The following is a 23,843-nucleotide window of genomic DNA, read 5'->3' as shown; positions in this document are numbered from 1 at the left end:
TTTTGCCTTAAGCACTAAATACCTGCTTGCAAACCGATAAAGGTATTTACTAATTGCTGTAATATTAAATATTACAATTTTATATTCGTCGCAAAATATAATTCTTTTTCATCAATGTGCCCAGCTATAATTGTAGTATATATACGAGTAGTACAACAAATCCAAAAGTTATATTAAGGGTGTCTAGATCTAAAATAGCTACCATTTTCCAAATTATTTGAACGACACCAAAACGTAACATAAAATAATCGATTTTTTTTGGTACTGTCTTTGTTTTTTCAGTTGGTTCTGGCAAAAAAGTATTTTTACAAAAGACTGTATATAAATTGAAAAAACTATTCATACATTTCTTAAGATGTAATTGTTATAACTGTTTATTATTAAAGTAACTTCAAAAACATTGTACAATGTTTTCTTATTTTATTAATGACTTCAAAGTACTGCACATTAATCATTTAGTATATTAAATATCTACTTGGAAACTTGAAGACTACTCCAGTACAAAAGCAAAATTTTCGCAGACATACGCAGGTCCTAATAAATTCTTTGTGCGCAGTAGACGCATTCTGGTAGGTTATAAGGCAGCGTCCTCGACACTCCGACCCGACCTTGAGATGTTGCACTACCCTTCTCCTTTCACCCCAACTCACCCCATCCCTCAGACCTCCCAGGCGGTCCGGGCTCACGGCTCACAACTACAGGAATATCTGCAAAACCTTTGTTTGGGAGCACGTTTTCGCACTACACTTATAACATTTCGTGAGAAATACCGCGGGAACGTGATAAAAGTGTCACCCGCGTCTTTGATTTTCTAAATTGTAAGCTAGCTTCATGTTGTTAATACTACTGACTGTATAATAACATTAAATTTTATAAAAAGAACGCATGAAAATTCATTCTTATACGTAACATTTGGAAAGTGATAGAACCAAAATGATTTGACAAAGGAGACATCACTGCTACACCAATATTTAAAGTGACGCAGTTTTATCGTTTCACTGGGAAGGTGTGGATACCATAATACACAAAATGATGACGATCTTAGTCCTGAAGAGTAGCAACACATATCTGATCTGCTCCGGGTGGAACCCTAGTTTTATATAGAGTTGGCATTTCCATGTCCATGGACAGCAGTCAGTTACCATCAGGTAAACGGCATGGTTGTTTGCTAATAAAAATTTGTAAAACAAATAAACCATATTCACGTTAACTTTTTCTCTGGATATAAAAGTCCTTCAGATGACATCCAACGCGAATCGTTTTTCATAAATAATCCCCAATCTCAAATGTCAATACGTACCCAGCTATAAAATACCAACAAAGGAATTTCCAACGCACGAGACTAACAAGATAATCCAAGTATCGGACATAATGCCAGCGTGTATTTACCATAACGTATTCATCAATTTGACAAGGGTTCTGGGTACCCAACCTGGGTCCTCAATCAGCACCCATCGCCACCAGAACAAGAACATTCCGAAGACATTAGCGTGTCGTGATTAATTAATATGAATATAAAGCCCAGCTCGAAGATTAGTAGGACTTATTTATCGCCCGGCGAGGTTGAAACTCCATTTTTTATTTTCTCCGTAAAAGGCGCACCATCAGTCAAGACTTTAAATAAATTAGTGACTTTGATGAAGTTGCGTAAAGCCTGATCTGTCTAGAAATAGTTGAGTCATTGTGATAAATATCGGCGTCCTACTCTGATGGATTCGGTTTAAAACCATACATTAAATTTAGTATCAGCTAGTATCAGAATTATACTTGCTACGATGATGATGATTTTTTTTTGTGGTTTTAGTGAAGTTGAAGAACCTATGAACGCCAGACCTACGTCATTGTACGAAAGCTGAAAGTCTCTCTACACTGTGCCTACCACAATGGAGTTTGGATCATCATTGCTCTGTCAGCTACTGGGTATCAAAGTTGTACAAAATCGGTATCTACTTGCGCCAAAGTAGCCATATGTTTTTTTTTTTGGTACGGACGGACACTTGAATTTTATTTATATGTGTAGATGCAAATCTAAATACGAAAAGTTTAAAGTTATTTACACATGTAGACGGACCGGCGAGAACAATTTGTTCGGCAGCGGTCAGTTGGCGGATTCTGAACCGTAATATTTTAGCTTTGTTTTCGCCTTTTTGCGACAGTACGCCACGATATGTTACGACTAATGGAACTCGATTGCTGATATGGTGATCTGAGAAACAGGCTGACAAGTGAAGAATATAGGTATCTAACTTTTTCCTGCAATCAGCATTATATTGGTTTTTTGGGGCAAAAAATTGCTTGTAAATGAAGACTTTACAGGATACTTTTACTTCATAAATTGCATTAAAATTTAATGAACATTGTTGTACGACAAGCGATAAATATGTAAAGATGCATTGTATTGTAAATAATGTACGATCGCTGTAATATATTCAATTACTGTTGATTTATTTGATATTACCACGATTGTAAATTTTCTACACGCGAGAACCTAACACAAATCTTGCTAGGAACTAATAAGTTACGACGATGTAACATTCTTCTTACAAGTTGCTCATTGTCTTTTCACTAATGTGAACGTATAAAATATTCGTTTCGAAGATAGATTCCAAAAATAATCACTTAACATTTTCGCGCTCTATTCGGTACTTATAGATATGTCAGTAACATTCGGAGTTTCAACACATTCAGCGTACGGCATAAACGACCATTAAAATGATTTAATGGCACATTTCCCGCGAAGAGGCGTTAAATACTTGTCCTAACAAAAAACAATGTTTTAATGACATGAACTGTAATGATGGATGCATATGCTATGCTAACAAACACGGTGGGAGAACACAAACAGCCTTGTGAACATCCGCAGCAAATGTGTCTAGATCTCTTCATTTTACTTTAATGTATGGGAAGATTAGTGTGTGTGGGTAATTTCAAGGTGCGCTAGAGGTCTCACAAGAATAGTCTGGGTTGTTTGCAAGGGTATGAATCGTGTGTAGCAGTTAATGACCGTTGATTGATATTTATGAGTTTGGAATCGAGCGCTATCGCATGACACTAGCGTCGGGTTTATGCCTCAATCAGGCAATAAAACTCATTACTACCTTAATGCCGCATTAACACAAACGAGGTGTAATGGCGTGAAAGCAATTTAATGTGTTAATATCAACGCTCATGACACCGAGTGTGGTATTATCTGCAAAACAAATTAGTACTTTCACGTTAAATCTAAGTCGTTAATAATGTCTTTCATTGCAAAGATTACGGCTTCACCTGGCGGCTTCGCACGCACGGTTTTTGAAGCGAAACCTCTTTAGAGACAGTACAGAAAAATATTTAGCTAAGAATAAAATTTTGTTTTTATCAAGCGGTTGAGAAAGGATGCTTGACACTTACCGAATATCCCTTTTTGCCTTATTATAAGTAGTTACCGAGCATGCCTTCCACCTCATGGTTGGTTATCTGAAGTTGCGAACTGACGCGTTACTACCCCTTAGGACTAAATTAAAACACTTCAGAGAAATATGTCCACATCCATGAAAATCAACAAATACACATATCGTGTTCAGATATATTTTTATGCGGCTACGCGAAACATTTTCCGAGCAAAATCTAGATATGTCATTCCTAGTAAAAATCAAAATCGTTTGTGCCATTCCGAATACAAGTATACGCTTGTACAAAAAATGAAAAAGCAAATCAAAAACGCCCAACCGTATCCATATCCATTTTGTGTTTGCAATTTTGATCGTACCTATAAGTTTATTTTCACCTGTCACATATTTAATTCACACACAAAGAAGTCATTCCAAAAAATTGGAAAGTTTTTTTTTTTTGTACAATGAAGTCCTCGAAATTTTTTTAGGAATCTTTTTAGTCACAGTCTGCTTGTTCTCAGTTTTATTTACAAGTCCAAAATTTCAATCCCATCAAGTTTTAGTCTGCTTGTTATCAGTTATGCGCTAGTTTAGTTTCAAGTTTTTGTTTGTTTCTTGGTACTTAAACAAACTCCAGAAAATAAAAAAAAGTGTACTACGTAACGCCTCAACTTTTCGTGTTACACTTGATTTTACTCCTCATAAAATTTCCGTACCGGGCCTTATAACTCAAATCGTTTCTTAAGGAGTAAACTCCAAAAAAACAATTCAAAAACGTCCGACCGTATCCATATCCATTTTGTGTGTTTGCAATTCTGAACGTACAAGCTCAGAAAATATTCTGAGCGTACAAGTTTATTTTTAACTGACACATATTAAATTTTTCAAAAAATGGGAAAGAAAAATATTTTAGTACAATGAAGTCTTCGAAATTTTTTTTGGAATACTCACAGTCATAGTCATGCTTGTTTTCAGTTACTAATTTATTTACAAGTCAAAAATCTCAATCTCATCAAGTTTTAATCTACTTGTTATCAGTTGCTAGTTTAGTTACAAGTTTTTGTCTGTTTGTAGGTACCTACTTACCCAAGCCCAACTATCAACCAAGACATTAATGTACTGTTCACATATTACATAAAGTGGTCCATTGAATTTGTCGTCGCATTATCGCATGACCCCACCGCCCGCTTGTAACGGGCAATTGCAATGATTTGCTAATTGCAGCGTTGCACTAGTCACTAGACCAACTCGCTATTTCTGGATAGCTTATTTTTTGTTTGTGTAGAACAAAATTGCAGTTAGTAGTATTTGAAAGAAGGAAATAGTTTATTGTAACAGGACGATAGTATGAAAGGAAGTAAATTTAAAGATTAGCTATTTGATTATGACGCTCTACTTATATTAAATCGAAACAGGAAACAAGCATCATCTGATTGTTAGTGGCCGCAGTCGGTATATGTATCTATTATAAATTATAAACAGGACATCTGCCATAAATGAAACAAGATTGGAGTCCTACCTAATGTCAACCACAATTGCGTTCCTACTTCTGAGGTTAAAGTTAGAACTGCCTTCTTCTTCAAACCATAAAATTTGGGTCTTAAACTGCTATTATAAAGCAGAATTGGGTAGAGCAGTAGTGATAACATTTGACACGCCGTTCTTACAAGAATTCATCATAGTGTTATTTTTACACTAAAATACCTTAACTTACATGTAATAGGTTACAACGGCTATGACTAAAATTTAATTTAAATTTCATTCCAACCTTCCATAAATTGTATCAAAGTAATGGGTGATAGCGTATTTCAAATCCATTATATCCGCCGACTTCTACTGCCTTTGACAGCCCAAAAAACAAAGTTAGCAAAAAATGAAAACCGCTTTGAAATCCGTTCCTCAAGAGTTGTGTCAGAAGTGCCTTAAAAGCGTCGCTTTTGGCTCAAGACCTCAATTTCATGCGGCGAATTTTGAACGATGTTATGTAGTGTGCGTATATTTTCTATACGGATACCATAGATTAGTAAAGATACTTCGCCGCCTTGAAATTGAATGAAGCCACAAATGGCTTATTAGTAAGTTCTTTTTTTGAATTCTTGACAAACAAACATTTGTAGAGAAAATTTACAAATAAATAACTAATACTGCGTAATAAATAAATAATTATTTTAAATATTTTAGGGACATTTTAGCACGGAGACGTGGCAAAACTTTTTTACGCAACTATTTCAATTCTCAAAACTGGGTACATTTTCTTGTTAGGAGTGAGTAATCTTTACTAATCTATGACGGATACTTTAACTTTCGTTCTTAGTGAAGGTGATAGAATTAATATGGTTCAAATGAAAAGGTACCACCGTTGCACCTATTCCTAGCGTAAAGCAATTCTTTCTGTTCAGTGAAAGAGTGTGAAAGATGGCCGAGTTGTGAGAAGCAATCGTTTTAGTCCTCAGAAATCGCAACTCATCGATTGCCTTCAAATCGATTTATGTTCTAGGTGGAATTGGATACGGATGCAAGTGACCACTCGCCACTAGATGTGGACTGCATGCTCCCATGCCACTTCAATCTCATAAATAATACTTGTTTTAACGATGAAGGAAACGTCATGATAAAACCTATATGCGTGAGAATACTTGATATTACAAATTCAGTTAACTATATAATAAGTGCGGCTTTAAAGCTTAAAGCTTAATAGATTACAATCGATATACAACAAAGTTGCATTGGTTACTTGGTTAAATGATTTGAAAAGGAATATAATTATGATAAGATACTGAGAAAATATGGTGTTATTGCGTGTCTATCTTTCATCGTACCGAGGATTTTAATTTCCTGAGATGGTGGAATAAGTTGGAGGGAATTATTGTAATTTTAATAATAATTGTCTAGCAAACGTCCTTGCAGTCATCCTGATGGTACGTGGTCTCTGCCGCCAATAGGCATCCGTGTCCAACTCTATATAAAGCAGGTTCTACCTGATGCCGACAGCCTACAGACACGTCGCCACTTCTGAGGACTAAAATACCTTACCTTACTAAGCTAGCTTATATTTAAGTAAGCTCGCATTCACTCTGCCACCAAAAGGCAGCATTACGCTAGAAATACGTATGTTGATGTTACCTCCAACTGGAACTGTCCACCGTTCATTTTCATATCAGTTTTAGAATATATGATTCACCTTTAAGACAATTTAGACGGATTCAATCGGCAATATTCCGCATGCACGTTCAAACGGAATAACAATTCGTTGATTTCCAATGCAAACTGCGTGGCAAATCCCCAATGGCAAGCGACATCGGGGATTATAATCGTTTTCCAGCTGCGTACTAAGCTCGCAATCTCGGTGCTATATTACTATGTATTCTTTCACACTGTGTGACACCGTGTTCTGCTGTGCACGTCGAAGCTGGTGTGTGGCGCGGATGCGCTGCAGCCACGTGACGTGAACCGTTTATAAATACTGCACCAATTCTTAATGTAATTCGAGTATGTCGTCGTCAACCCATTACTGTCCCACTCCTGGGCACTGGAAAAGGGGTAAAGCCCTGGTCTCCCACTCTCCAAGCTCATTTTGATAGACTTCGCATACCTTGGAGGACATTTTTGTTTTTTAAGATTTTTCAGGCTTCCTCACGATGTTTTTCGTCACCTTCATAGCAAGGGATAACTAACTTCTAATATAAGTGAATATTTAGAGGTGCAGGCCTGAGATTTGACCCTCAGATATCTCGATTGGGAGACCGAGTTTAAACCACTAGGCTATCACTGCTTACTGACCTTTTTCATTTCACGTTACCAGTATTTGATGTGTACTTAGGGTTGTGGCGTCACTTTTTATAATAGCGATTTTATAAGCGATAAATTTTCTATAAATAAAAGGTTCGTGTAACTACGATTGGAATGCTCATGAAAACATTTTTGTTGTTATGTAGTCCATCGTAGATTAGGTGGCCATAGAAACCCATGTTTTTCATGTAGCAAATACCAAACTCTACTCGGGTCTATATCATAAATCTACCTTACTCTACTAGATCTATGAAACACAAACCGCAACTCTAATACTTATAACATTAAATTGTTGCTATTAGAACACTCAGGATGAATATCACTTAAATATAAATTGGTATGGTAGAGTTTGACGAACATTTTTGTATTGTTACCAAAAATTGTATGTATCAAAATTGTTTACAACTAAGACAGAGTAGTAATTTTTAAGATCCTCATAATACGTTTTTTATTATATAGAAGTAGCTCACGGACGTGCAGTCCACCTGATGGTAGGTCGGCACTGTCGCACCGCATGTTGCATGGGCATTTGTAATCAATCTTAGATATTTATTTATTTTATTTTTATTTACACAAGAAAAGTCGCTAAAATCGTCTCACGTAATTAACGGGTGCCCCCTTTGCTCTCTTTACCAATATGAAATCAAAGTGGAGTAAGCTAGACATCTTCCTTAATTAGTTCTTTCCCTAGTTAGTACCAGCACCTAGTAAGAAGACCACCTAGGGTGTGGTAAGGGAGATATACTTTTCCGAGGCGTTCCAGCTTAATCCTCAGGAGTAGCGGCGCAACTGTGGCCGATCTCTGGTAGCAATATATAATCCTATCTGGGGTTGATTACAGATGTCCATGGGCGGCAGTAGCCACTTACCATCAGGTGGACTGCATGCTCGTCTGCTATTCCTATATTATTATAAAAAAGACCCGTACCCCACAGTGGGACAGTACTTGGTTGACGAGAAAGAATACTCTTAAGAAAGAGAATGACCACATAATACTCGAAAAATACTTCCCATCAAGGGGATTAAAAATATCTTATATTATAATACAGTTCAAAACTATACAGTAATGTTTTACAATATTTTTAGAATTAATTTGATTAATTAAATACTATTTGAATACAGTTCAAAAATATACAGTCATACAATATTTTTAGAATTAATGTGATTAATTAAATACTATTTGAATACAGTTCAAAAATATACAGTCATACAATATGTTTAGAATTAATTTGATTAATTAAATACTATTTGAATACAGTTCAAAAATATACAGTCATACAATATGTTTAGAATTAATTTGATTAATTAAATACTATTTGAATACAGCTCAAAAATATACAGTCATACACTATTATTAGAATTAATTTGGTTAATTAAATACTATTTGAAAGTTGAAACTCCTTGAAGTTTAATTGTAATTAATTATATTTATTAACATTTAATTTTGTAGTTAATTATATACATTTATATACTATATTATATACAAGATTGTTTACTGCTAAATAATGTCTTTATGTAATACTAGGTAGGTAAGATCCACTTTAACAGACCTTCTTTATGTATGAGACTCGCTGGTTTAGAGAGGTCAATTTGGGAGTTATATTGGTGGCATAATTCATTCGTTTAAAAAAAGCTTATTTAAATAATTTATAGCCTATGTTACTCCAGGATAAGTTACCCAATATATTAAAAATGATTTAATCAAAACGAACCAGTTGTTTCGGATCCTTTAAATGCAAACAAATAAAAAAAAACAAACAAGCATTCAAATCTTTCCTCTTTATAATATTAATATATATACGAGTATAATAATCCAAAGCAAGTAATTTATTATGATTTTAACTATTATTATCGCGATTATAAATGTTTCTTAATTTTTCATATCATGTATAGTATATACTGTATTTTCAAACTGCGAGTATCCGCCCCTGTGGCCTAATGGATAAGGCATCGGCCTCCTAAGCCGGGGACTGTGGGTTCGAGTCCCACCAGGGGTATGGCCCGCTGGTTGCTCTTGTTTTTTTTTTAGTTTAATTTTACTTATTAATTTTCCATCAGTATTAGAAGTTCCATACAATTTATTTGTCTAATTTACTTCCTTCTAATCAAATTCCTTTTTTCAATAAAAACTTATTAATCATTTTTTTACAAATTACAATTAAACTTAAATATTTTTTCAGTGTTTCTATTAATCTATAATACTTATTTGAAGATCTAATTTTGTTACCTTCGAGAGCGATTTTACAATTTCCTATGGTAAAATGTTGTTAATTTTCACGATAAACTAAATACTAACTTAAATACTGGATCGTATATAATTTGCCAACATTTTTTTAAGTTATTATTAGAGATAGATATTAAATACCGAAAAATATCTTCGTTAAGATTTTCCACTTCTTAGGTAGTTTTTTATTACTAACAACATTACGGTGGCCACTGGCGCTCTTGCCACACAAAAACCTTTGTCGGACCTGCTATGAAATAATAATAGTTGGGTGTTTACTATGCTGACATTTAACCCTTTCGAAACTCGTGTAAAAAAATCTAATCGAATCATAAATAATAACCGAAAGTCAAGTAGTGTATTAAAGCTTCTATTATTAAAAGTCTTATTTACTTTTATATTACATACCTTAATAAATGAAAAAATCCATATATTTACATTTAACCCTTTCGAAGGTTGTGTAAAAAAATTGAAATCATAAATAACTGATTATCAAGTAGCGTATTAAAGCTTATATTATTAAAAGTCTTGTTTACTTATATATTAGATACCTTAATAAATAAAATAAAAATCCATATACTGACATTTAACCCTTTCGAAGGTTGTGTAAAAAAATTGAAATCATAAATAACTGATTATCAAGTAGCGTATTAAAGCTTCTATTATTAAAAGACTTGTTTACTTTCATATTAGACACCTTAATAAATAAAAAAATCCATATACTGACATTTAACCCTTTCGAAGGTTGTGTAAAAAAATTGAAATCATAAATAACTGATTATCAAGTAGTGTATCAAAACAGATTCTATTATTAAAAGTCTTGTTTACTTTTATATTAGATATCTTAATAAATAAATAAAACATCCATACACTGCGTTCTGAACAAAAAGTTATCATCTAATACACAAATAGTACCTATATTAATGTATCTAAAACGTAAAGTTTATTGGCCGGCGCTCACCAAGTGCAACCACACAACGCACACACGCGTACACGCGCCTGTGCGTAATACGCGTGTGTGTGTTGTCTGCGACCTTGGGAAGGGTCGTCTGAAGCCTGAAACTTACTGAATTACGGAGGTGCGAGGGGTGAAGGGAGGCTCTGAGCCGCCGAGGTCGATATTCAAATTTCAATCTTAGGACAATGCGTCTCTAATGATTGTTGAACGGTTTGCACACCCGCCATCATGTTTGTTTACGTCAATAGTGCTAAATTATACTTAGATAGAACCGATAGAGACGTCTGAGCCAATATTGCTGCCTACTACTGGGTAATATTGGATATTATGTGTGTATGAAATGTACACTAATAAGACGGAAATAATTTCCTTTTCGACAGTAACTTACGATGAAATGATCATGGAACAAATATAATTGAATCTATTTCTATAAACCTTTTTAAAATGTTTCTGAAGTACCCTATTTGGTTCGACCCAGAAGGCAAAACTGACGCACATTTTTCTGCTTAATAATAGCAGTGTTCAGCGCTCCTGTGTTCCGGTTTGGAAGGTTTGGTAAGGGAGACATCCGAGGCGTTCCAACTTAGTCCTCTAGGATAGCAACACCTCAGGCTCTTATCTGAGATTAATAACAGATGTCCATGGGCGGCGCTAGTCACTTACCACTACGTTGTCTGTATTCTTGTTTTCTACTTCAATATTATAAAAAAAACATAGGGAATCCAGATACGCGGTAACGTGTCAGTCAAGTTTATTTATTTACTACGGTACCTACGCGTTTATATAGAATTCGTGTTTACGACCATTTTGTTAAAGGTTTTATATAGACCTCTGAGAGAGAGATTGAAGGGATCAGAACGCTGCTTATTAAAGTTATTGAGCATTCAGGCAAATTGAAGTGTAGTACTTTCGATATACATGAGAGCTCTATACAAATATATACAATTGTAGTGAGGTATAGGTGATCTTTACATTCTCCAAATACCTTATATTCTTAAAACACCTGAAAGACGGCTAACTTTTCTTCTGCACTGCTTTCAGACCAACGTTAAATGCAGTTAGTATTAAAATGGTTATTTATCTTTTGTTAAAGAAATAATTGTTTGAAGATGCTGTTAAATTTCACTTTTTAATCGCAATCAATAATGTTATTACAGCAAAGATTGCAACCTAGTAATATGATAAATTGAAGGTACTGTATCTAACTATAATGGTTTAATAAATGTGTGATCTAGACAGTTAAAGTGTGTACAACATTTTGACTCTCAGACAAATATTTTGCTTCTGATTGAAATAGAAATTTCCCTGAAAATCACAATGATCCCGCGGGATTCTGAGCTCGAGAGCAAACAAACTACACTGGAACAAGTGTCAGAAAATATCCTCGCCAAAAATCCTTGAATAAAGACAGATTACAAATGACTTTTAAGTTTAGATCTTCGAATAAACTTTCCTGTATAATCCACTGCTAGACACATATCTCCTCCAAACAGGAGATTTTGTTGTAATAACTGCTTTTTACTAATAAATGTCGATAACCACAATGGTTCCATAGACAATATAATGGTGCTTTTTTCTTAGTTTCAATCTCTAGTCATAATATGACTAAATACCGAAAATTACCATAAAAGATGGACTTCAGATGAAAAGGTAGGTATTTTTAAACAATAAGATATTTAAACACATACACATCAAGAATTATATCCGTTAATATTGTGATGTTTATTTAGTAGTATTTGATACTACTAAATAAACATTAAGTTTATATAAAATATACCTTATTTTTACACAAAAACTACTCACTCCACCTCACAATCCTAGTTTAACAAAAAATTATAAGCACGTTAACGTGAAAACACCTAAAATTTGCAACGATCAAATGTTAATCTGCGGATTTATAGCTCAAAATGATTGAGATTGGGTTTAGCACCTACAGAGGTAATCGCAGTACATCGGTGGCGACCTCTAGCCGCGGGCAACGAACGCATGACTTTGATGTAGGACGCAATAGGCCTCATACCAGTGCGTGCCCTACGGGGTGGGGGTGGTTTTTACGTTGCTACGTCTATCGAACCACAGCCGAACTTGTTGAAGGCTTTGTTATCGCTCGAATAAATGCAACGTTACAAGAATATATTCTAATTTATGACTGTTGTTTATTTACGTTTGTATTTACTTTTAAACTAAAGTTAGTGTGATTTTGAAGGTGGTAGAACTCTTTGTGGTTCGACTCCGGCGGCACCACCGCCACACCTATTTCAGCATAACAGCAGTGTTAGGCGCTGCTGTATTCCGTTTTGAAGGGTGTGGTAAAGGAGACATACTTATCCGAGGCGTTCCAACTTAGTCCTTAGGAGTAGCGGCGCATCTGTGGCCGACCTCAGGTAGGAATATCTAATCGTATCTGGGGTTGATTACAGATGTCCATGGGCGGCAGTAGCCACTTACCATCAGGTGGACTGCATGCTCGTCTGCTGCTCCTATATTATATAAAAAATGTAATTTACAACGTTGAAAAGAAATTCATTCATTCCATTAGTTTATTGCCAATATTTTTTTTTCCTTTTCTGTACAGACCCATCTATGTGTCTTTGTGTTTTATAACATTTAAAAGGTACGTATAGAAAATTCTTGAACGCTTTTAATCTTCAATATTTCTATTATATTGACTGCGGGTATTTTCACAACAAAACAAGTTAATAACAAGTTGTCAGAAGGTAACTATCACTCTTTTGTGAATAAATCTAAAAGTTAATTAAACTTCCTAATTACTTACATCAAGATTAGGAAGATACTCCGAAATATGTGTTAACATGTAAAGCAGTGACTTATTACGAAATTATGTGAAATAATTTATGTACTTGTATAAATTAACTTTCGTGAATTTATATAAGTAGGTACATACATTATTTCACTTCGACCTTACTTTCGAATGGCGGAGACAAATGTAAGATATTATTTCATTAGTTTTTTTACTACTTCTGTCATGACAGCTCTACACGTTATCTACAGTGACTATGACAAGTCTTTCTTTATATATGGGGGCCTATATTCAACAGTATTCTTACATGTCGTTATTGTTCTTACAAACTGTTGCTTAATGATATAATCAAATCACATTTATGAAACTATAGCGAGATATAAAATAAGTTCCTAACTACTCTATTGTAGTGTTTTGTAGAGCTTATATCTAAATAAATAATTGCAAAATTATAAGAAGTAATTTTGTAAATCACATTAAGTACCTAATACTAGAAAATATACTGATATAAAATAATAACTTATATACAAAGACCGCAGTAGAAGACACGACTGACTTTAAAGTTACTTCATACTCTATGCATAAATCAAAATAAAGTTAATAACCTCTGCATAAATTATTACTTTCAGGTTTTTAAAATTATTAAAAAGAAAAACTAGAAATATTTTAATTTTCTTTTTTTCATAGAAACGTGAATAGTTTTAATTTCACTATAGTTTAATGAAACTTTATAATAACAGCGCCATCTGTAACAACTTCTCCAAACTATATGTATCAGCGACACCTTGCGGCACAAGCGCTAACTATTACGCACGGGTACGAAGTCATCGAGTAGTAATTTATACAAACGATACTAGGTGGCGCTACATTGTATTGGCTACAGAATAAAAGTTTACTATATTCTTTAAAAAATGTTTACTTAATTAAAAGCCGCGAATACGATCGTATATGTTATACCTAAATATTTCTTAAGAGAGACAATAACCAGCAGATTTCTTACTTTTTAGAGACACATCGAGTCATCATTATTATAATGAGAAATTCTGCAAAATTCTTGCAAAAACTCGTATATTAATTTAAAAACACTAAAGTATTCAAAGGTGCATAGGAATGCCTCCCTTACATAATATATAGTATCTTAATATATAGGTAGTATCTTAATTCTCCAATTTTTTCCCAATATCTGCAAGAAAATAGTACCTATATATTACTTATTTATCAAAAACCCACTATCACGTCCTTCCGCAGTCCTCGGACGGTCTTAGCGACTAACATTTACATTATTTATAGACTTATACATAACACAAATCACGAGTAGGTACTTCACGTAATGTATAACTCAAAACATTAATTTATAAACGAAATATAAAATAAACATATGAAAAGCACGTTTTACATAATTCAAGTTGTCACATCGTTCGCCTCTGTCCCCTTACCATAAGTTTTTACGTTATGAGTTTATGACAAATATGACTGTTTTGGTATTTATTTACGTATTTGCCCATACAATTTCCAATCAGCACCCCTAGTGGATTATATCAGAACTTGGAAATCGTATGGGCCAATACGCAAACAAATACCAAAACAGTCATATTTGTCAAAACGTAAAAACTCATGGTAAGGGTACTGGCCTTGCGGAGATGAAATTCATGTCAGCGAGGACTACCAACAAGATGTTTAACTTGAGATTTATTCACTACCACACCTCACTACACTATGCACATTTCAATTAAATAAATACGAATGAATACTGAAAGGTTTTGTTCAAAATATGATCGGATAAGTATTTGATTAGAAGTGTATGTCGTCCCATTACTGTCCCACTGCTGGGCATAGGGGTGCGGGTGATCAAGTATGACAATTGACTAAGGCCGCGTTTCCCAACTGGTGGCCCGCGGACCCCTGGGGGTCCGCGGTGTCATCTCTGGACCCTACATAAATCGCTCATTAAATGCAAAAGGGCCGCTTTACTGCTGTTTTCAACCACATACCTATGTGAAAATGCATTCTCTACTCTTGTTTATACAAAAAACAAATACATGAACAGATTACAAGTAGAATCTGATTTGAGATTACAGGTTAGTAGAAACATCAACCCGAATATCCCGGATTTCGTTGCAAAAAAGCAACACCAACCTTCACTTTGTTTTTTTTTTATACTTTCGTAATAAACAGTTATTTACCTTCTGTATTTATCTGTAATAACTAAAATAAATACCTAATCCTTTTTTTTATTAAGGGGGTCCGTAAAAACTGTGCTTGATGTCCTAAGGGTCCGTGGACTGAAAAAGGCTGGGAAACGCTGGATAAGGTATAAACCCCTAATGGGAGTGATTTATGCCATAGTCTACTGCCGGCCAAGTAGTCATTGGTAGAGTTCTAACACCCTTGAGTTTTTAAGAACTCCCACGCTCACGATGAGAAACATAGCACACATTTCTTTTATTATAAGTATATGAGTAACAAACAAGTAAGCGCTCCACCTGATGTTTAGTGGCTGCTGCTATCCAAGATGGGTCACAATTGCGTCACTATCACGAGGATTAAGTTGGAACATCTCGCATATATATATCTTCATTACTACACCCTTCAAAGTTGAACACAGCAGTGCTTGATACTTATGTTATAAAGCGGAAATGGGTGCACATAGATACGATTGATTTATATGACTGTGATAACTTACAAACGATCCTGCTATGACGCAAAAAATAAGCCCTATTTTAAAAGGAATTTATTATAACTATTTATTACACGGGATACCTAAGACTTATCAAAAGGTTAATTTCCCAATCATTAACCCAGTAATGAAATATGAAGAGTTTCATCTTGTTTTTATCCTCCAAGAATAGGAAGGCGGAATACGGGTTAAGCGGGCAAAGTAACGTCATACTTTCGCGGACATACGGTTCAATACCTGACGCTTCCATGCTTTCACTTATTTTCTTGTTAGTACGAGTATAGTCCGCGTAAAACTGCTAGTCCACGCTGATATAGAAATGAATCGCGTCGCCATAGCAATTAGTATGACTACACCTGCTCGCAACAACTTCACAGCGGACTAGCAGTTTGGCGGGGACTATACTAAGCTAAGATTAAAAAGAAATTGATAGTAATATTATATCAAAAAGTACCTAACCGAGCCTTGTAATTTATAAAGTCTACGAGTAAGAATATAAGTTTTACGAGTAAGAATAAAAATTTTAATATAGCTCTTATCAAGTTCCCACCAATTTAAAGTAACAAGTTATAAAATTAGAACTTATGTGGCAACAGGCGAACATATTTCGAAGGTGGTAGAACCCTTTGTGGTTCGACTCCGGCGGCACCACTGCCACACCTATTTCTACCTAATAACAGCAGTGTCAGGCGCTGCTGAGTTCCGGATTGAAGGGTATAGTAAGGGAGACAGACTTTGCCGAGGCGTTCCAGCTCAGTCCTCAGGGCTAGCGGCGACTGTGGCATCTGTGGCCGACCTCTTAAAGGAATATCTAATCCTATCTGGGGTTGATTACAAATGTCCATGGGCGGCAGTAGCCACTTACCATCAGGTGGACTGCAAGCTCGTCTGCTACTCCTATATTATAAAAAAAAATCAGTGTCATACATAGCAAGCTTTTAACCTCGTCGTAGTGGAGTATAAATAAAGTCTAATTATAAAAAAATAACCTGACCTTACTTAAAATTAGCATTCATCTCATTAAGTAATTTAATTATACTTATCATTAATCTCACTAGGTACGGTTTAAATTTGGAAAATAGTTTTTCTGCCTACCTCCTGCTAAAGACGCGATTAAACTAATTCCCAAGAACATACGTACTACAGGTTTCCCTTACTTCAGTTTTACACCTGCGTCTTGCACGCTCGACAAAAACGCGCGTTTATTCTCGAATACCATTCCGTATGTTACTTAACCGGTGCATAAGTGTCAGTGACGTAACGTCGGCCGGTACGTTTCGCAAAGACCACTCTGCCTCGTCTCAGCGCCTTATGTAATACTTTCTTTACCGCTAAACGCTGCATCAACCGACGTGTTAATGTTAACTGTACTTTTCATATTATGTTAATACTTTAAATCAACGTGAGAAACAAAGTTAAGCACTTCTTTATCTTGTTAACAAATAGTAGAATAATCTTTGTTTAGATATTTTAACTTAGAAGCATCAGCATATTCTATACAAGGAAATAAAACGAATTTGAAATGTGTTTGCTTCTGCTTTCTGCTTCTTTATCTGCACGATATCAAATATTAAAATTTGCTATATTTTAAGCTAAGTACGCGCTATAATTTTTTTTTTAGTCCTGAAGTTACTTGGAATATACTTATGATTAAATTATTCAAGAGATTCCATGCATCTTACTACTAGCCTGGAGAAGTTCATTTGCCTTTGGGATACATTGTCCTGCTAGCAATTACCCACAGAAGAAGCAGTTCAGCAATCCACCTGATCAGAGAATGACATGCAACACCCATGTTTTTGCCAAATTCATAACCTGTTCATAAAAAAATATAAAGGATAATAGCTTTTTAGGGTTCCGTACCCAAAGGTTAAAAACGGAACCCTATTACTAAAACTCAGCCAACTGTCCGTCTGTCATCTCTAGCACCGTGATAGATACACAATTGATTTTGTTACAGATAATGAATGATGGTAGCCGCTATAACAACAAATACTAAAAATAAAAAAGTTTAATATAAAAATGGGTTCCCATACTCCCCATACAAGAAGCTGGTATTTTTCGTTATTTTTCGAACAAACTGTAGAACCGTTAGGTAGACAGTTCAAATTTTCACAATTTATGTACTTCAGTGCCTGCTATAATAACATCATCATCATCATCATCAACCCATTACTGTCCCACTGCTTGGCACAGGTCTCCTCTCAGATACGCACATAACTTTGAATAATCAGAGGTGCGTGCCTGGTATTTGAACCTCAGACCCCTCGAACGAGAGACCGAGTTTCTTAACCACTAGGCTATCACTGCCTTATGCTATAAAAACAAATACTATTAATTAAAAAAAAATATGTTGGTATGGAACCCTCCGGGTGCGGGTTCGACTTGCACTTGACCAATTATTGTTTATTAATGATTCTAAAACGTGCAACCGCATTTGTTAACATTTTATTTATTTCGAAACATAGAAATAAATTTCAATTTAATCTACTTGTAAACATTTTATGTAGCAGTAACTCTATGTCGTAAACATAAAAGTCAGTACATATTAAATGTTAACTTTACCGATGTAACTGAAGTGATTGCATATTGAAGTTAAGTGTCAGTACTTAAACTAAGTATTGAATGGTACAATGTGTATTTTAAGTATTTTTTGTTCAAATGTCCTTGGTAAGCTTGATTTTAGTAGTAGAGCTAATTGGTTGAATTAGACAATGTTAATACAAAAAAAATGACTTATCTGGAATACATTTTGACGGTTATCAAATCAAAATGATATCATAAAATCTAGAAATTAGCTATGCGAACTTGAACTCGTAATGAACTCTACATATTTATAAAATTACCAAAAAAATATAAAACTTAACTGTTACTTACGTAATTTTATTTATCCTAAAAATTGGTGGAAACATTTACTTTCCCTTATACTTTGAAATATAATAATAGCTAGAATATATTTGAAATATAATAATAGATACTTTGAAATATAATGATAGGGAAGGTGGTAGAACCCTTTGCGGTTCGACTCCGGCGGCACCACCGCCACACCTATTTCTACCTAATAACAGCAGTGTTAGGCGCTGCTGTGTTCCGGTTTGAAGGGTGTGGTAAGGGAGACATACTTTTCCGAAGCGTTCCAGCTCAGTCCTCAGGGGTAGCGGTGCATGTGTGGCCGACCTCAGGTAGGGATTTCTAATCCTATCTGGGGTTAATTACAGATGTCCATGGGCGGCAGTAGCCACTTACCATCAGGTGTACTGCATGCTCGTCTGCTACTCCTATATTAAAAAAAAGATATAAGTATAGAAATATAATATGATATAGATGCTAATAATTTAGGAATATCTAAGTTAATAGCCAAAGAATATGGAGATATTCTTAAGGACGTTGACAATATCATCTATTATGAATCTATATCTATCTGAATGATTAAAACAGAGCAAAGTTCAAACACACTGGTAGGTAGATATCTACTGTCCCTGTAGTCTCGGGACTAGAATAGGGCTACGGTATCCCCTGCCTGTCGTATGAGGCGACTAAAAGGGGGCTTCTGGGGTTGCGGGCGGCAAGAGTGGGAGCTCGAACCGTCCAGCAAGTAACCCCGGGAAGGACGACGGTGTGTGTGGCCGCATACCGTTGTAAACACTAGGTGTGTGGGAGGAGCGTAAACTGCTTCCCCAGGCAAGAGCCCGATTAGGGCATCGCGCTCGGAGGACTCCGGTTGTGTTCCATCGGAGATCCCGGAGTTCTCCACCAAGCGCCGAGGACGGCCACCGGGGGGGTTTTAGTGCGGTAAAAATCCCACATAACCCGGCGTCGCTCCCACGTCGTCGGATACCTTTTGAAGGTTTCCCCCTCGTAAACAAAAAACAAAAAGGCAGATATCTACTACAATACTCATATTGTCAACACTGATTTTAACAATAAATGGACCATTTTACTGATCAAACAATAGACGGAAGAAATAGTAACTATTATTTTAATCGTTACCATTATTATAATAATAATCAGTTATTCGTAGAGCCACCATATTTTATCTTGTTTTTACAGGACAAGGGAAGCGTTCTTATATTTTACACACATTATATAAGCTTCATCTGAATGTATGTACGTTTCGCAGGGAAATCGTGAAACTGGGAATTTCAGGAATTCCCGAATAGAGGTGATCAATTTAAGGAAAATGTTAAAATAACTCTCTCTAGAGCACTACTAAATCCCGCTTGCTTTATTTTTATTTTGTAAATCTAGTATTACTTACTTGTTATAAGTTAGCGTACTTATAGATCGTAAGTGATAGTATTTTGGCGACAATGAAAGCTCGATTTCTATTTCTTTAACTTAAAATGAACATACAAACATGCAAATATTCTTTATTGTATACTATTTTCTATTTAAACAGGCACTTGTACATATATGAGTAAAACAAAAGGGTCTGCCTTTTTATGCCTGTAAATATGGACCAATAGAAAAGCGTAACTTTGTGTTAATATTACGATATAATCCTTTCTAATATTATGGTCACAACACAAGCAAATCACAGTGACGTAACTGTTACAATCCACATGGGCATGTAGGTAACAATGGAGCATAATCTCACTGAAATGTACACCGTTGCGCAACAAAGAAACATTTAGTGCGATTTTTGTAAACAAAAGATTGTGCGGCTTTTGTTTATTGATAACAACCACATTTCAGGGTGTTTTCAGCAAATTGTTTTATGAGTTCAATTCAAAGTGGGTCGGTCAATTGTTACATAACAAATAACAATTATTTAATGTTTTCAATGAGAAATAACAATTTTCAATCTCGAATAGAGTATGATCGGTTGCAACTCATCAGCTTCAACAATCATATCAATTTATTGCTACAAATATAGAAAAAAAATACGTGTGGCACTCGGAGACTGCCGCGGTAAAGCTATTGCATAGCATTTTTTATGCTATGAAAACGCTCAGAAGGAATTCCAGAAATACAATATATTCTTCCATAATCATCAACATTTACATTAATACATCTTTATCCACTATTTTATCATATCTCTATTATATAAGACATTGCAAATATCAGCTGACATTTCATAACTCCAAGCAAGACTGAACATTCTAAAATATAAAATAATTATAGTTCAAAAAACTAAAAAACACGCTTTTATGATAAAATCAACTAAAAAGTAGAAAATAATTTTCAATCTAAGAATCAATTAAGGAACAGTAAATAGTATAATTGTGGAAAAAGTGTGGGGTGCTCCATTTATCAGGTTCGAAAAGCACCCCACACTTTTTCCACAATTATACTATTTACTGTTCCTTAATTGATTCTTAGATTGAAAATTATTTTCTACTTTTTAGTTGATTTTATCATAAAAGCGTGTTTTTTAGTTTTTTGAACTATAATTATTTATTAATTTTTAGTATTTCTCGTTATAGCGACCACCATTATTCATCGTTTGTAAAAAAATCAAGTGTCTATCTATTACGATTTAAGAGATAAAGCCCAACGACAGACGAACAGACCGCAGAGGGTTTAGTTTTAACCTTTGAGTACGGAATCCTAAAAATCATTCTACAAGAGGGCATTATAGATATGTTTCAGAACATTTGAGTTATAGGGAAATAACATTATTATTTTCTAAACTAAAAATCACGATATAAAAGTTACGCCTATTGAAACTAAATAGCAATAATTATTTGCAATCTAAAGTTGCGATGAACTTTGCTGAAGGTGTTTGAAAAATCTCGCCTCGAAAATCGTTAATCTAGAGGATGTTGATAAGGACAATGGTACAAAACTATTAATTAATGTTTAAAATATTGAATTGTCATCGGTCCTTAATATGTATGCCAAATTTCGAGTTAATCCGACGTTTTCAAGGGGGTTAAAATCATGTTGAAATATTCCGTTACATACTAACGTACTAACATACCAACATACCAACATACATACGTCTGAAGCTAATAAAAGCGTGTTAATAGAAAAGTATTTAATAAGTGACGTAAAGTATTAACAACCAGCAATATAAATGGATCAATGCGATGTGCCTGTGACATTTGGCTGAATGTTACAGGTATAGTGCCACCAACTTTTCTGTTCAGTAGACAAATCTGGAACTAAAACAAAGCCGACCGCCATTTTGAAATGTCATTCCGCTGTCAATTCTTTGAAGTGTGAGTGCTCTTTGTTTTTCGATTCGAATATAATTGTAATAAGTGATTAAAAATGCCTAAGCCTCTCAAAAGTGATGCACGGGTCATTATTTTAAAGGTTTTAGATTTCATGAGGGAAGAAAAACGCCTGCTAGCTCCGAAAATACCGTTTGAGAAAGTGACAGAACGCGTCGCAGCTGCGACAGGTTAGTGTTGCTATGTAGTGTTGATAGTTAATTAATAGAAAGTCCCGCGTAAATATTTCAGTTATTTTATTTTACTTAGTTAAAGTGTCACTGAGTATTTTTGGTAGTAAATGTTTTTTTATACTTCATGTATTTATATTTTTGCTACAGGAGTAAGCGAACGATTTGTTTACAAGCTCATGAATGAAAAGAAAAAAGCTGAAGAAAGTAATGTCAAACTATCTACTCCCGGTAAGAATAGAGAAAGAAAAACAGGAAAATTGGACATTGATGATTTTGACATTGGCGTCATACGGAGAAAAATTCATGAATTTTATTCATTTAGGAAAGAAATTCCGACTATACCAAAATTATTAAACATACTTAGAGAAGAAATTGATTTCTCTGCAAAACGTGAAACACTTAGAAAACTGCTGCATAAAATAGGATTTCGTTTTAAAAAAACTAAAACAAATAGAAAAGTGCTATGTGAGCGTAATGACATAACTGCGTGGAGGGCTGCATACTTACAAAAAATTCGTGAGAATGAGTCTGGAGAAAAAAAACCCGTCGTTTATTTAGATGAGACCTATATACACTCATCTCACTCAACTGACAAATGTTGGCAAGGCCCAGATGTTGAAGGTGATTTGGAGCCAGTATCAAAAGGGAATAGGTGGATTATAGTTCATGCAGGAGGCGAAGAAGGTTTTGTAGAGAATGCTCTTCTTGTGTTTAAATCAAACACTAAGAGCGGTGACTACCATGATGAAATGAATAATGATAATTTTAAAAGATGGACTATTAAGAAATTGCTGCCGAACCTGCATAAGCATACTCTTATAGTGATGGACAATGCCCCCTATCACAGCATTTGTGTTAATAAATGTCCCAATTCAAACCACACTAAGGCTGTCATGCAATTGTGGCTGAGGGAGAGAAATATAGAATTTTCTGAGCAAATGACGAAACCTCAACTGCAAGAATTAATAAAGCGTAATAAACCAGCTCCTGAATATGAAATAGATAATCTATTAAAAAGTCATGGCCATTCTGTTCTCAGGTTACCGCCATACCACTGTGATTTGAACCCAATCGAGATGGTTTGGAGTTCAATGAAGAGAAATGTCGCTGAGCGAAATGTTGGTAAATCTAGTGCTGAAATGCCCCAGTTAATTCAGAATGCATTCGATAAAATAACAAAAGAAGAGTGGAAAAACCATTGTCACCACGTAAAAAGAATTGAAGAAAAATACAGGAACAATGATGGATATTTAGAAGAACCATTCATTATTAAGTTGCATAGTGATAGCGAAAGCGATTCAAGTGACTCTGATGACGAATTATGTAAATCACTTGGCACAGGCACCTCAGGCGCATCGTCATTATTTCGCTCAGGGATGTCTGGTGTGGAGCCCCTCGAAGTTAGAGATCATGACCATAATTATTTTTATAAAATATAAATTTTATTTTTATAAAATATAAATAATTATAGTTAATAATTCTGGACTTTTTATTTTTCCTGTCCTAGAATATCATTTAAGAATTAAAATTTCACATTATTAACCTAATTCTTTTTTTTAGGATGTTTACGAAGGTTATTTATCTTTTTAAATATTTTTTACATATTTTATCTAGTAAAAATCATAGGTCTCAAAGTTGTTGAGCTCCCTCTTCAGTAGGCAAATATAATTATATGGTAACATTGGACGCTGCACTAGCGACCCTGTCAACT

General features: G+C 34.8%; 1 protein-coding gene and 1 non-coding gene across 2 annotated transcripts; both read left to right on the top strand.

Annotated features, from left to right (window-relative positions):
• Positions 1 to 9,084: 9,084 nt before the first annotated feature.
• Positions 9,085 to 9,157, top strand: TRNAR-CCU (transfer RNA arginine (anticodon CCU)). The gene has a single exon. It is a non-coding gene; the product is annotated as a tRNA-Arg (tRNA).
• A 12,691-nt stretch (positions 9,158 to 21,848) lies between these two features.
• On the top strand, positions 21,849 to 23,610 carry LOC140753305 (uncharacterized). The gene is made up of 2 exons (XM_073087814.1): positions 21,849 to 22,129; positions 22,280 to 23,610. Exons 1-2 carry the CDS (start codon positions 21,997 to 21,999, stop codon positions 23,569 to 23,571), a joined length of 1,425 nt encoding a protein of 474 aa, XP_072943915.1. The 5' UTR covers positions 21,849 to 21,996; the 3' UTR covers positions 23,572 to 23,610.
• Positions 23,611 to 23,843: the final 233 nt, after the last annotated feature.

Source organism: Epargyreus clarus, unplaced genomic scaffold (genome assembly GCF_041222505.1).
Source record: "Epargyreus clarus isolate Ecla_fem2 unplaced genomic scaffold, WU_Ecla_fem_2.2 ptg000026l, whole genome shotgun sequence".
Classification (NCBI taxonomy): domain Eukaryota; kingdom Metazoa; phylum Arthropoda; class Insecta; order Lepidoptera; family Hesperiidae; genus Epargyreus; species Epargyreus clarus.
Note: the sequence above shows the minus strand (reverse complement) of the source record. Positions and strands in the feature narration are given on the sequence as shown.

What these genes read in the sequence shown, in the direction of transcription:
- LOC140753305 (XM_073087814.1), top strand. Translation starts at nt 21,997, where the DNA reads ATGCCTAAGCCTCTCAAAAGTGATGCACGGGTCATTATTTTAAAGGTT. An exon ending in ACGCGTCGCAGCTGCGACAG is followed by an intron (nt 22,130 to 22,279) that starts GTTAGTGTTGCT and finishes TTTTTGCTACAG; the next exon opens with GAGTAAGCGAACGATTTGTT.